The sequence below is a fragment of the Phoenix dactylifera genome, chromosome 14, assembly GCF_009389715.1.
Source record: "Phoenix dactylifera cultivar Barhee BC4 chromosome 14, palm_55x_up_171113_PBpolish2nd_filt_p, whole genome shotgun sequence".
Lineage (NCBI taxonomy): Eukaryota > Viridiplantae > Streptophyta > Magnoliopsida > Arecales > Arecaceae > Phoenix > Phoenix dactylifera.
In genome coordinates, this window is record NC_052405.1 from 23303592 (window position 1) to 23319272 (window position 15681).

General features: G+C 35.6%; 1 protein-coding gene and 1 long non-coding RNA gene across 3 annotated transcripts in view; one reads left to right on the forward strand and one right to left on the reverse strand.

Annotated features, from left to right (window-relative positions):
• Nucleotides 1-11530, forward strand: part of LOC103722516 — a 27923-nt gene extending 16393 nt beyond the window's left edge. Inside the window, exon 3 of one of the 2 annotated variants that reach the window (XR_005514957.1) lies at nt 5922-8879. This is a non-coding gene — a long non-coding RNA (uncharacterized LOC103722516). Of the gene's footprint in view, nt 1-5921 lie in introns of both variants that reach the window. The other variant, XR_606483.3, reaches the window with a different exon arrangement.
• LOC113463775 lies at nt 9230-14129 on the reverse strand. The gene is made up of 3 exons (XM_026810558.2): nt 13413-14129; nt 13217-13293; nt 9230-11745 (listed from the first exon to the last, which is right to left on the reverse strand). The coding sequence occupies exons 1-3, from the start codon at nt 13879-13881 to the stop codon at nt 10573-10575; spliced, it is 1719 nt and encodes a 572-aa protein (XP_026666359.2). The 5' UTR covers nt 13882-14129; the 3' UTR covers nt 9230-10572.
• Nucleotides 14130-15681: the final 1552 nt, after the last annotated feature.

Here is a 15681-nt window from a genome sequence, read left to right on the forward strand (position 1 = left end):
GAGTTCCACCAGTAAGAAATCTCAGTTGGATTCTCTATTGAAGATCATGTAGTCTTTATGAAGTATATCGAGTACTCTATGAGAGCATTCGAAAGGAGCCGAAACTCATCAAATTTGAAGGCATCAATGAAGCTAGTATGAAAGCCATGGGGATTGAGGAGAAGAACCGGCCTAAGATGGGCCACCACAAGTTCAGAAAAGACAGTAGAAATCCAGGTGAGGAGAGGGAGCAGGGAAAGAAGCAAGCCAACATGACTCAGAAAATTTATTGTGATCACTATGACCTTCATGGACACACCAAGAAAGTGTTGAAAGCTTCACCCTGAGCTGTAGCAAGAGAGAAAGATGCAAAAGGATTCCAAGAAGAAAAAAAAGGTTGTTCTTAATGCTATAGAGATCGAGGAGCTTTCAGAGCTTGAACAAGCAGATTCCAAATTTAGCCTCGTAACAAAAAAAATCGAGACAAAATTGAGTCTGATCTAGAGGTGCAAGATGAACTTTTCCACTTGATGATCTAGATGAAGCAGAGCATCGTTGAGTCTATTGTAAATCTTGGAAGCTGAGGCTATAGATCAAGCCTCATGTATGTCCTTACACTCTTAGTTGGATTCAAAAGGATATCGAATTGAACATCACCAGGTAGTGTATCTTCAAATTCACTATAACTGATAGGTATATTGACAATGTAACTTATGAAGTAGTTCCTTTGGTTGTTTGTCAGGTTATCCTTGAGAGACCATACCTTTGGCATCAAGATGTAGTCTTCTACCAGTGTCTGAAAAAGTATTATCTCATAAAAGATAAGGAGTTCATAATCAATGCCTCTAGAACATAAGATAATATTGACTTGAAGCTACTACCCAAGCAATGCAACTTGTTAATGCCTGCAATAAGTTTGTGATGATGATATGAGAATCTGATACTACTTATTAAAGACTAAGCTCTTATTTGTTGGTTCCACTGATCGATCTATTGAGATCAAGGAGTTGCCGTAGCATCATCGACGAGCAAGGACAACAAGGAGCGTCCCTACCATAAAGTCAAATACAAGAGTAGGACAAGTGGTTCGCTAAGACTCAAGAGCAAAAAAGAGCCAAGCGAGAAACCATGTCCGTAAAAAGCTAGGTGGTTTGACTGCAAGATGGGAAAGAAGGCATTTTCCCACCATTAGTTTTGATTTGTTAGTAGCTAAATCTCCTAAATAGAGAGATTCTAATCCAAGAGGATCCTTAGACCTGATGTGGACTATTTTGGCTACTACACGTAGGATTGGACAGGGTCTAGGAATGAGATCCACCACATTGAAAAGTCAAGTCAAAAGCCAAACTTCAGAAGGCCATAACTTAATCATATGGAGCCCGATTAAGATCATTTTTTGAAATCAGATTATTTTTTGAGACTTACAACTTTAGGCCACCCTCTTAGAAGGTTAAATCGAGCCAAAATTCCATCATTTAGGCTCTGAAATAAGGTGGTCAAACCAAAACTTTCTTTTTTGGGAAGAACTTTGATTGGATGTTTTTTCCCAATCCGAGAAGAATCAGACGGAGCAATCGAAGGCAAAGTTGTTGTAAAAGTCGGGATCTAGCTCCTCAAGATTTTTAATTTTTTTCTAAAATTTTTAAAAATTTTAGCCTTTTCTAGAATATTTTTATTAGTCATATTTATTTTAGGACACCTAGTCTTATTCAAACTAGCAGAGGAATCCAACCTAAATTGTGAGGGGGGGTTATATACCTTAGTTCAGGTGATTATTAATGAAATAAAACAAAACTTAAGCCTTACTTTCAAAATTTTTCTATCTTCTTCTAGCTTTTTTTAGAGATTCGAGTCGAGCGTGTTGAAGAAAATCTTTCTTCTCCCTTATTGAATCGCGCTGTCTAACAAATGACCATGAATTGATGTGAATCCATGTCGATTAACAGTAGGTTACTAAATTTACGGTAATGAAGAGTTACAAACTAAATAAGGCATAGTTGGTAAGACCCACGTGCATTTCCACTAGCCTATCTGTCAGTAGTCTACTTCAACACATACCGATAGAAATTTCAAAATTCTAGAATTCATGAAAAATAGATTGGTGATAATTAATATAGCATAATAATAATTTTGATATATTATACAATATTACAGGCAAAGCACATATGCTGATAAGTATAAATGTACATAGGACTGCATTTGAGGTAAAAATGGATCATAAGAAAAAGAAACATGGTTGACAAAGCTTCGGTTTAGACTTCTTGACTCATGTTTTTTAACTTCAATTTACAACTTACCTACTAATTCATGCTTCATGAATAAATATTTTTCTAAAAAAAATATTCAAGGAAGATTTTGGTAATTTTCAACTTTGATATGCCGATGCTAGATAGAAGCATCGGTAATTTGGCTCACGCACCAAAATTTGTCGACGCTACTAAAAAGCTTCGGAATATTAAGGGCTATATCAATGCTTTTTGTTGAGCATCGTCGGAAGCCCATAATTACCAATACATATAAGTGTCAGGAGCTCATAATTACTGATGCTTATAAGCATTGTCGGAAGTCAATACGAGATGACGCTTATAAGCGTCATCGGGCTCCACATATACCCCAAACCCTCTAACTGCCCCCCTCCATCTTAGTCCCAAATTTCTTTCAGCCCCATTGTCTCAACCCCAAATCGATCACCACCAATTGAGCATCGCATCCGCCTCTCTGCGCCGGTCTCCTTATCCTCCTCCCCTCTCCATCGGCTTCCTCTCCTTCGCTAACTTCCTCCTCCTATTCTCCTCCTCCTGGCTATCCGTATCCATCGCCAATCTATAGTGTTCCTCAAAGCGCCAACTGACCACCCTCCTCCAGCCGATTGCCCTCCTTTGATTGCGGATTTCAGTCGTCCTACCTCTACGCTGGTGATTTTCTATTTTCAGATTATTTTTCTTTTGAACTGTTGCTTGATGCCCTAATATTCTGTTCTCCTAAGATTAATGAAAATCCAATAAGAAATCAGTTATTTCATGTTTGCTATTGTATCAATTTGATTAAGATGAGTATGAGACTGTTTTCTTAACCTAGTTATTTTTCCTTTTGAGCAGATATTTCATATATTGGATATAACTGGTCGGCAGGATCCAAAGTTTGTGTCCTTTATTCATGAAAATAATACTTAATATTAGTTCATGAAGGCACAAAGTATGTTTGTACTACTCACCATTATGGTGGCGGGGTTTGATGAAACATCAAATGGTTTAACCTACACAGATCTCACCCAAATTATGTCAACTCCATTATGACAATATTAGCATTTTGCTAGATTGGTTTTACTTTTTCTATATATGTTGATTTCTATATACAGTACTGCCTCATTTGTGGTTTCTTTATATTCAAAAATTAGGTTTACTTAAATGAAATTATTTGATCACATATAGAAGTATGAACTTTAAAGCTATGTTTGAAACATGAAAGAAAGTATTTTGAGTGAAAGTTTCCATTGGTTCATGATGACTTCAAAAATTTGTGTGTAATAATTGGACCTTTTCATGTGTTAACTGATGAAGAGTATTTTAATTTGAGAAATATTGTAAGACAAACAACATAACATTAGGAATAAATCAAAAAGAAATAAATAGATCAGTGTCTTGAATGGCTAGTGTAGGAAATAGTCTTATTTTTTTAATTATCAATTTTCGTAATTTTGGAATTTATAAGCATAAAACTATGAAATAATTATTTTACTGGTTTAAGCCACCATGTTTGTTACTGGAGTGTTAGCCAACAATTACCATTATAATGCTACAATTACGAAAGATTGAAGAAAATAGTCTGATATTTTTAACTAATTCCAATCAATTATAACGTTAGAATGATCAAGTCATCGCCACGAAGCATCTGACAAGAAGTTTGCTTTAGACAACTTGATACATGGAACTGCAACTATTAACAACTTGGTGAATTTATATATTCCTATTTCACTACTTTCTCACTTAGTGTGTAATTTTATTTATCTTTTGTAGATAAGTTGCAATTCAATCATTATTCTAATATGATGGACAAAATTTGGATAAATAAGTCGAGATTCAGCAAAGAATATTTGAATGAAGTTCAGAATTCATTAATTTGCTTTTGAAAAATCTAATATGAATAGAAAGATTTTACGTCCATGTCAAAAATGTGTAAATTATTTTTCTCTTACTCCAAAAATTGTTGAAGAATATTTTGTAACCAACCCGCCTATATAGAATACACCTCTAGTTTTGGATCTAGTAATATGAAAAAAATTCTATAGGGGAAGATGATATAAGGGGCTTACTCAGAGATGCTCTTGGATATGGTATTAAAAATTTAATAGATTTTAGTGGAGGATAAGAAGCAGCTACAATAGGTGATGAGCGTACATGTACTGATTTTATGCATGTTGAGAAACCTATACATTTATCTAATGATGATGCAACTCGGTATCATAACTTAGTGAAAGATTGGGATCAAAAACTATATCCAAATTATAGAATTTTTCATAGATTTTTTTTGTGTATTTATTCTATTTGAAATGTTTGAATGGGTGGTCTAGCAAGTCTTTCAATATGCTACTTCAATTATCAAAGGTTGCATTTTTGTAAAGTGTTACTTTGCCGTCATCTTCTTATGAAGCCAAGAAACTAGTTAAAAAATTAGATTTTGGATACAAGAAGATACACAGTTGTCCAAATGACTGTATTTTATGTCATGGTGAAAATGTTAACCAAGAGTCGTGCCGAATATATGGATCTTCATGATGAAAAAAATATAAAAAAGACGAGCATGATTTGTTGAATGAAGTGGTTACTGCATGATCTAAGAAAAAATTGCTTGAAGTTTTGCGGTATTTTTCTCTTATACCTAGATTAAAAAGAATATATACATCATCGAAGATAGCTTTCTCGATGAGATGGCATAAAGAAGGTTGTACACAGGATGGAATGTTAAGACACCTAGTGGATAGTTTAGCATGAAAAGTATTTGATGATAGGCATCACGAATTTGCTTCTGATGTTCATAGTGTTAGGTTGTGTTTAGCTACTAATGGATTCAATCCATTCCGAATGATGAGTGCTACATACAATACTTATCCGGTTGATTTGATTCCATATAATTTGCTACCATGGATGTGTATGGTAGAGTTGTACGAGCGTCTTAGGCAATTTCTCATACATCAGGCTCGAAGAGTTATGCGTGGCACAGAGATGAATTTGTAAGTTTCTTTTAAACTTTTTGAAACTCTTCTATCAAATATCACATATCATGGATGATATATAGCTTGCCAATATACTTTTTGTTGTAGACAGAAGAGCATGGGAGGGAGCCTGGTAAGATGGAGTTCTATAGTATGACTCATACCCACCAAGATGGCAGCTTTATTAGGAGTCGGGAGTTGTAGTTCTATGTATTAATCTTTTATTTGTGCAACAATTTTTTATTAGTTTTATTTTTTTTAAATATTAATATGTGACTAATTTTTTTAAGATCTAGGATAAGGCTACATTTCTTATTTCAAAGCATGTCAAAGAGTCATCATCATCCGGTGAGACCAGTCACGTCAAAGCTTAGGTGTTTGCTGAATTGATGTGCTCGAAGTGTTATGGTCGAGTGGGAGGTTATAGCGTTAGAGTAACCCCCACTCAGTTATCTGTAGTGAGCAAATATACCCAAGATGCCAAAGTAGTAGCACTGTAGAGATTTGTAATCCAAAAATAGTGATGTAGGAGATGAGGCAGAGCCATCAAACAGAATAAAATCTTTGAGGGCTCATGTTGATTAGTTTGCATCTATGTTGCATAAGTTTGTCCCTCCTCAGATTAATAACTACATCTATTTGAATATTTTGTATAATTATCATGTATTTTTGTATGAACATAATAATTTTCGTATTCTTAACTTATGAAGTTTCTATCTTTTTTTTGTAGGTTCTTAATACTTGCTCTACTCGTGGAGATGATGATGATAATGCTACTGTAAATACCGGACCAAATGGACCAACCTGGATCATAGTGTACGGTCCATTTGGAAACCCAAACCTGCAACCATGATCGCCAGCTGTTGAGGCGGTTATAACCGCCTAACAGGCACGATCACCACCCCTCTTCTCTTACGGCTGAAGGCTGTTAAAGCCCATGAATCCCTCGCAAAGGAACTCCATCACTCTCTCATTTCTTCTCACTCTCTTCTTTTTCTGCTACAAGGAACGGAAGAGTAGGGATCTGAGCCGCCGGAGGGAACATCATAGAGTTGTCCCGGAGCTAGGTAAGTCCCTGACTTCTTCCCTTGTATTATGCAAGTAGGATCCAGTCTAGCCATGAAACAAAAAACCAAAAAGGGGAAAATGAAATAGAACGGATTGAAGGGTGAAGAAGAGAAGGAAGAAGATGAGGAGGGAAGGGGGAGATCTAACCTGCAGTGTTCGGCCTCTGAGCCGACATTGACACGATCGGCCACGATCGTGGCCCCGACCGTCGATGGCCGAAGACCCTTCTCCTCCCGATCATCTCCTTTCCCTATTGGCCAAACCCTAATCGAGCACATCTAGATTTGGTAGCCGAGAATATGGCCGCCGGTGGAGGGGTTCTCCTTCCCCTCTGCTGCAACAGACTCGGAGAACCGTTGGCTCGGCTGCAGCCGCCATTGGTCTCGGCGAGGGTTGCGGCAGGGCCGAGGGGCTCTCCCTTCTCTCGGGTGACTGGGTTCAGAGATCCTGTTCCTCAGAGGGGGGATAGAAGAAGGGGGAGGATGAAGAGGATGGGGGGTCGGCCGCTACAGGCTGAGCCATGGGCGATGTTGGTCGGCCGCCGGCATCGCCGACCTCGGAACTCTCTCCCTCCCGAGTACTCCCGCGAGCCTCCTCGCTTCATATGAGAAGAGGAGAAGAGGAGGAGGAGATCAGGAAGGGAAGAAAGGAGGAGAAGAGAAGGAAAGGAAGAAGGGAAAGGAAGGTTCGGGAAGAAAGAAAAGAAAAAGAAGAAAAGAAGAGAGAAGAAAAGAAGAGAGAAGAAAAGAAAAAAAAAATGTGGTGGGCTGAAATGGGCCTGATTCCGGAGTGGGCTTCAAATAAATTTAGCTTTAGAAGCTTGAGGTTGGGCTGGGCCCTGATCCGAGCCCAGTGTTCTTAAAACCAAAACTAACTGGGCTTGAAGAGCTCAAATTTTAATATAGGGACTAAATTGAATATAGTTTGAGGCTAGGTTCTCTTTAAATTAATTAGAACTTATAAGGTTTAATTATAAATTAAACTAATTGTGTTTCTGGGCCTGAATACAAATGGGCCCAGTAATTAAATCAGGCCAAGGGCCTGATTCAGAACCTAATTAAACGTCGGGCCTGAATGCAAATGGGCCCAGACCTGAACCAAAGGGCAATTTGGTCTAAACCAGAAGTGAAATTAGCTCAGACCTGAACCAGAAGCTAGATCAGACCTGAATCAGAGGTTGAATCAGATCTGAACCAGAAACTGAATCAGACCTAATCCAGAAATTAAATCAAATCCGAACTAGGAAGTAAATTAGACCAGAAGCAGAAATTGAATTAGGCTATGGATCCAAAAATGAAATTGAATCCTATGGATGGGCTGTAAATGACTTTAAGATTATAAATACATAGAAATTAAATGTGCAAATGACATGTAATTTAATGATCTTACTAGGTATTGGAGAATTGGCATTTGGTAAGCAAATTAAGGTAAGTAACCTATCTTAATCTTATTATGGATCATGTATCATGTTTTATAAGATGAAAAAGTGATATTTATGCAATTGGAATTGTGTATATGAATTGTGGAAAAAGTAATCCAGATATAATCTTATGTTTTATCAAATACTTGTGACTACTCGATTATGAAATTGTATATGATTATTTATGTTTTCACAAAATTAGGATCAAGCATGTGTTAGCAAATGATTACATGATTTTGAATAAATAGCATCCATCATGATTATTATTATATTATGTACACATGATTATGATGATGTAGAAAGATGCATAGAAAAATAAAGTTTTTAGCATGATCATGAGTTTAATTTAGCAGGATGCCATTATTCACTTTCCAATGTATTTATGAGAAAAGATTTATGAAAAGCATGATATGTTTTAAGAACTCTCAGATCGCTATGCATGATCCCCGCCAGTGGGTAACAGTAACTAAGCATACGACCCCCGCTAGTGGGTAAAAGTAACTTGGCTTTACGACCTCCGCCAGTAAGTAATAATAACTGAAAGATGACCCTATAGTGGTAAAGGCCTTGCCGTGGGAATAAGAGCGGCCATAGCTACACTACCATCTGAGAGTATGAATTTCAAAGTATGGAATAATGACAAAAGTTTTATGATGCATAATCATATTTATGAAGTTGCATGAATGAACTTGCATAGTTTTATTACTGGTTGGATTATATGAAATGTTTACTTTATCGCAAGCACAGATTTCAAAGCATGAATAATAACAACACAGATTTCAAAGCATGCATAATGATAAGTACGGATTTCAAAGCAAGAATAATGACGAGTACGAATTTCAAAGCATGAAATAAAGACAAAAATTTTACGTCTGGTTTGATTATATGTTGTATGAAGTGCTTACTTTGTTACAACCGTTGGTTTCTTAAAATAATGCACTAGTATGAAAAATATTATGCTTGATCTAATAAGATTATGTATAGTTACTTGTTGAGCTTTATTACTCACACCCATATATTTATGTTCTTATAGATGAATAGGAGATGCTAGGAACAAGGAGTGTGACATGCTTCAGGGTTATGAAAAAAGATAAAATATTAAATGTTGATATTTTATATGCTCTGTAATCAACCCTTATTGATGAAATATTTGATGAGATTCATGAATTCAATTGTTCATAATTGATTTGAAGTTTTAAAGTGGCTGCGTGTTATTGTATGCTTAACTTAGCAATAGCACGACGATGTCATGATCCGATTTCGGAGCGTGACAGCTACCATCGACCCTTGATAGCTCTTAGACTATTTATTTAGGAGTTATATATATATATGTGTGTGTGTGTGTGTGTGTGTATTGATGCACATTGTAAATGTAATTAAAAAACGTAAATTGACAATGTAAATGTAATCATATTTGACAATATGAATATTTCAAATAATCTGTTTGATTGTGGCGTGTTATTATATGACTTTTGTTGTATATGTGTTTGGTGTATTTAAATGTATACAAAGTTTTAAATTTTTTTAAATAATTTTTTTTTAAAAAAATAACTTTATGATGCTTTAAAGTATCGTTAAAATATACATTAGTGACATTAATAAACGTCGACAATTAGCAATATTTAATTGTGTCGTTAATTAGAGACGCTTATAAGCGCCAATAATTAGCAATGCTTATAAGCATTGGAAATTAGTAGCGCTTTCAAAAAGCGTTGGCAAGTTAATTTTCGTCGGTCACATTGCCAATACTTTTACGTCGCTTTAAAAAGCATCAAAAATAAAATTACCGACGCGAATAAGCGAAGGTATATACATTAAAAAGCATTTGCAATACCTAATTTTCTTGTAGTGATGTTAAAGGAAGATTTTGGGTTTGCGTAAGTTGCTCAAAGAATACCATTACACTTCTTAAGTGCAGTCCAACAAATGAACTTGTATTGATGCAAATCCATATCAATTCACACTTGGTTATTAAATTTACAGTAACGAGGAATTGCAAACTAAAGAAGGAATAGATGGTAAGACCCACATGCATTTCCACCAGCCTATCAGTAGTCTACTTCAACACATAGTGATAGAAATTTCAAAATTCTACAATTCATGAAAAATAGATTGATGCTAATTAATATAGGATATTAAGATTTTTGATATATTATACAATACAAGCAAAGCACATTTTGCTGATAGGTATAAATGTATGTAATACTACATTTAAGGTAAAAACGAGTCATAAGAAAAAGAAACATGGTTGACGAAACTTCAGTTTAGACTTTCCTACTCATGTTTTTTAACTTCAATTTACAGCTTGCCTACTAATTCGTGAATAAATATTTTTCTGAAAAAAAAACATTCAAGGAAGATTTTGGGTGTGGCAAACTTCCTACTCATTCCTAGATTGGAAATTATAGGTTCAACAAGTACCTCACGAAACCCGAGGGAAATAAGGAAAAGAAAACCACGATATCTGCCCCTATTGCAAGCAGCAATAATCCCAAAGAAAACCCTACCAACATCCATAGAAGGAGCACATCAACCTTGATTTTGAAGAAATTGGCTTGAAGATCAAATTAATTAGCTTAAACAACAAAATATCCATAACAAAATTATTTTAGGGTAAACTGCATCGATCCATTCCACAAAATGTGAACTCATAAATTTTGAAACATCAGCAAAAGCCATGAAACAACACCTTAGCCTTTAAAGAGACACTATTCATCTGCAGCAAAAGTCGCTAAAGACATGCTCTCCCGGGATGGAAACTACATGCAGAAATCCTCTGGAATCCACAGAAACCTATTAAAAGTACTGTGCATTTTCAAAGCAGGATCTTTATATCATCTGTTCTATGGGAGACAAAGGATTGATGTTGATGAACATAATAAGGGGTCACGGACTACAGTGAATTAGAATCATTTCCAATGACCTCTGTCATTCTACTGAAGTCAAGCTGAGAAGAATCTTTGAGCATCAGACGCCAGGTCTCATCACTACAGGCAAACTTTTCTGTCATATGATTGAAATGTTCTTCTTCTATCATCTGCGAGTTCTCCACAACGTGATAACCAGAGCACTGTTGTTCAGAATTATTGGTTGAGGACTGATTAGCATTTATTACTCCTCCATCAGCAGCTACAACATTTGTCATATTTTCTGAAACCAGAAGAGTATTTTCTTCCATTGCATTATACTGTATCATAGGTTGCGGTTCAGAATCTGTGACTGAGTTAAAAGAAATGACATTTGTCATAATTTCTGAAACCAGAACAGTATTTTCTTCACATGCATTATGCTTCATCATTTGTTGCTGCCCAGAGTCGGTGACTGAGAAGTGATTAGTACTCATTGCTGTCCCTTCAATATCAGCATAACTCGCCAGGGAATTCTCCGAAACCAGATGAGTATGTTGTTCACTTGCATTATTAGGCATTGCATCAATATCATTGGAATTACTCCCAATTAATCCAGTGTCCGTAGACCCGGATGCTATCCAAGGAAAGTTGCCACCACTATCAGATACTTGGGCCATAGTATTGGATAGTTGAGTTGGCTGATGAATTGCTCTGAAATTTTCCAAGTCTTGAGTACCACTATCAAATTTTTGCCCTTGGATAAGTGCTCCAAAGGATGATGACAGTTCAGCATCATTATTTATTTGTTGGGTCTGAATGGATGCTTCAAATGAACCAGAATTCACAGCTCCAAACTCCAAAAAGCTGTTCATATTGTTGGCATGGGTGCTCAAAGAGTACAGCCCTTGGGTCTCTCCCGTTCTTCCAAAATTTGAAGTTCCTTGGTTATTGTTTGCTTTTTTATTTTGATGAAGCTGCAAATTGTCCAGGCATGGTTGATAACTACTGAAATTTGGAGGCAGTTGTAACTGAGATGGAGCAGCAGGACTCACAGGAACTGAAGTAGTCATGTCGGAGCTGTTTAAGTAGCCTGGTTGTAGATTAAGAAGCCCATATTGAATAGAAGATTGATTAAACTGACCCATTTCAGCACCTGGTCCTAACATGATAGGAATTGATGGGCTCCATGGTTTTTTCTTTTGCTTTAAACGATATTTCTGCATTGGAAACAAGAGCTGGCCACCATCAAATCATAGGAAAAGTACAAAGAGAACATTATGCTTATTGGAATCCACGGAAGAAATATGAATTTTGAATAAAATTAATAACTTATGAGAGAATATCTGGAGGATCCAGCTTCACATAACAACAACTTGTTTAAGCAAAAATGATAAATTTCAACTATCGGAGGTGTGAAATCTTAATTGATTACAGGATTGAAGCCATGTAAATAACAACAAAATGTACAAATATCGCCTTCTATAGAGGAATAGTTCAATGATTGCAAAGATGCCATCACTTCCATGCGTCCCTTTGGAGATATCTTGGAGCGAACTTCGGAAAATATAAGTGCAAAAGAGAAGAAGACAAGGGGTGCGCATAAAGAGAGAAAATTATATTATTTGTATGATCATTCTACCTTTCCATCTTTTATGTCTGCATGTTTGTGTAAAATGTATATTTCTCTAGTTATGAAACTTCTTTAAATTCATTGAATTTCAAAGAAGCAGAAAACATCAATTTGTGAGAATTGTTCAAAACTAATACTTTGTTTTACAGATGAAAATACATATGTAATGGAAAGTTGACTCAATTGATAATATCAATTTGGGAAACTGGCTATTTAGTATCTTCTAAGAGAACTCTATAGATCTCATTGTTTTTCCACTACTCTGAAAGAAATTTTTAAAATCCCACGCCTCCGCTGCCCCCTAATATCATACCAAAACCTTTCATACTCCTACCCGATAATTCAAATGTTAATTTGTGGGCTTATCTTGCTAAAACTTTACTACTCCTACCCCATAATTCAGCTGTTAATTTGTGCACTTATCGTGCTAAAACTTTGCTAATTGAACATAGCGACTAAATCTGGTTTAGTAAATTCAAATTGTATTGCTCTTGTTTATGAAAGTTAAATAGTTTATGATTTTTCAAGTTTGATTTCAAGGCCGGTCAATTGAGATCTGGACCTATGGGGGCAAGAACTATACTTCAGCATTCGTCAAGTAACAATATAGAAAATGTAAAAACTATTATCCTTCAACAATCTTGATTCTGCTAGAAGAGCTTTTCCATTAAGTAGGAATCCTGAAACAGAAAGCAAGTGAAGCAGGTTCCCCTTCCTTCTGTTTGTCTACTTTGTCTAGGCTAATTGCAAATTAACTTGAACCCATTTTCCCCTCTCTCATCTCTCCAACCATGTCAATTTGCGAGATCTCTCAAGTATGAACAAACTTATATTATAAATATATCAGAGCAATGTTTGATAATCTAAAGATAAAGCTAGGATTTGGACATGCAAAAGCAGTCAAAATGGTCATCCCAAAAAGAGTCAGAATGTGCTGAACATCGGTTTGCAATAAATTTAGAATAATTATATCATGAAGATTACGTTCTTGCTATTATATAGAGTGCTCAAAATGTAATGCATGCACAAAGAAAATAGGACGGAGCTCAAAACTAGACCTGCAAATGGCTTGTAACGTGTGCTCGCGTTATTCCCTCAACATTCATGTGCTTCACTATTTTGCTTGGAACAGCATCTGAAAAATGAAAGAATCGTCAGAGAATATAACATGTCATATCACAAGGGAGTGGTCAATGTCTAGCTCAAAAGAGAATAAATCTATTTATTTTGAACTGTGCGATTGCAGCATCTAACCTATGCCTAATGCCTCCATGGCATCACGAAACTTCTTCTCCAGGAATTCATCCCAGACGACTTGCCCTTTTGACAATTTTTTGGACTTTTGATCTTCTTGCCCTGTGATTTGTTCTCTCTTTCCACCTTGTTTGCCTTCACTTGATTTTGAGCTTCCCTTTTCTGATATGTTTTTATGATTGGTAGAATTATGCTTGCTTGAACTATCAGTGATCAATACATTTTTTCGTTTGTAATTTTTCTTTCTTTTTCTCGGATCATTTCGACACGCATCAGCAATTTGTGGTCCCTCTTCTGAACTTGCTTCTTCATTTTCACCATCAAATTTGTCCCTTTGAGGGTGCCTACTGGAGACCATATGCTGCCAAAGGTTGTTGGCGGTGTCAACGTCTAAAGGTTTCACGAGGTAGAAACAAGCTCCTAGCTCGTAACTTATCTTAACGGTCTCCAACCTTTTGTCAGTTGACATCACTGCATACCAGAAAGTTATTTTATTGAAAACAAGCGAAAAACTAGTATCAAGAAGAACAATATGATAAAAAAAAAATTAAGCAAGGAAGATGCTTACTAATAACAGGTAGTTCATCATTCACAACGGTCAAGAGCTCGAAACCACTAAATTCTGGCATATGCACCTCAACCAAAAGGAGGTCAAAGTCATTTTGTCGCTCTTGGAGAAGTTTTAATGCGGATCCAGGGTTTGCACAGGTAGTCACTGAAAAAGGGAGATCAAGTTGGTAGGAAGAAAAGAAAGTAAGTATCATGGTTCTCTGGTACTGAACCCATGTAGGTAATATTCTATTACTATATGTTGGTATGCCCGATATAGTACCTGGTTCAATGAACCAAGTGTCGGTATGCCTCTCATACCTTATACCGACTCGGTACTGGTACAGTTAATACTCATGGGTACCAATTGGTACGATAAATCTTGGTAAGCATAAATGACAACAAAACATGTGAAATTAAACAAGGCATTCTCCATGGAAGAGTATCATTGACCAGAAACAATTATAAAATATGTGACTTTTCTCTCTAGATCTTTTTAGTAAATCAAGAGATCTTCTATCATGTTTCCCTTCAATATATAAAATAAAATTTCGTACATATACTTTTATATCTATTGCAATAGATAAAAATTAGCTTGAAAGAAATGACTAGAATAAGAATACTTTTTCCTATGTCACCAATTTACCTAAAAGTAAGCACAAAATCTATGAAAGTTTAGAGCCTCCACACAAAGAAACCTAGATATGCCACATAAATTTTCTAGTATCTAAATATTTTGAGAACAATTTGTAAGAAAAAAGAAATAGGATGAATGCAAAAAAATCATACCTCTTTGTTAGAAAAAAAGAAGTGAAAAAGAAACCTAGATTTGGAGCACTAACCTATATTCGAAGAGATATGATCCCAAGAGTGCAAAATGTTCAAAAGAGTGTGAGAAAGAAAGAATCTATGCTCAGAAAAAATGAAAGCATTTTCCTCCAAAACAAAAGAAGGAATTTTGCAAGCAACAACACCTTTTTAAACCAAGGGGAGGAGAAAGGAAAAATCTCCAGCACGTACCTTTGTAATTACACGATACAAGAATCTCTCTTATCTCCTTGAGATATAATGGGTCATTATCAACAACTAAAAGTCTAAGACCCTTGGGAAACTTGTAATCCATGTTACAGTCCACGGAAGCTCTAGAAGAAGCACAGGGAACAATATAAGAAGATTAGTGAGAACTAAAATGGGGAGAGATGAAAGTGATGGGCAATGCATAGGTGGCCATTTATAATGAGTGAGAGAGGGCATATACCACTAAGCACCTTTTCCTTCCACTGCATTAATTACTTGTCTCATTTAAGATATAAAGTAAACAAAAAGAGTCATTAGAAGCATTTTACCTAATATAATAGAAAGGATGGGGAGTTCGATCATGCAGATTTTTAGACACCAAGGAGGAAGATTTTACATTTTTTTCAAAATAAATTTGTGAAGACTAAACTAGTTTATTTTCGCATCTATTGACCAACTTTTATTAAATCAAAGATATCTATAACTATATTTCAGAATATCTATGCATATAAGCAATAAATTTGGAAAATGAAATATTGTTTTATAGAAGAGATATGGTAGCATCTACTATTCTTAGTTATATATTATAGATTATTAGTTTCATGGAATTTATAATAATATTCAAATTTCATCTTGATCACTATTTTACATTATAATTTTATTTATTTAAAATAATCGATATGACATAATTACTCTGAGAAGA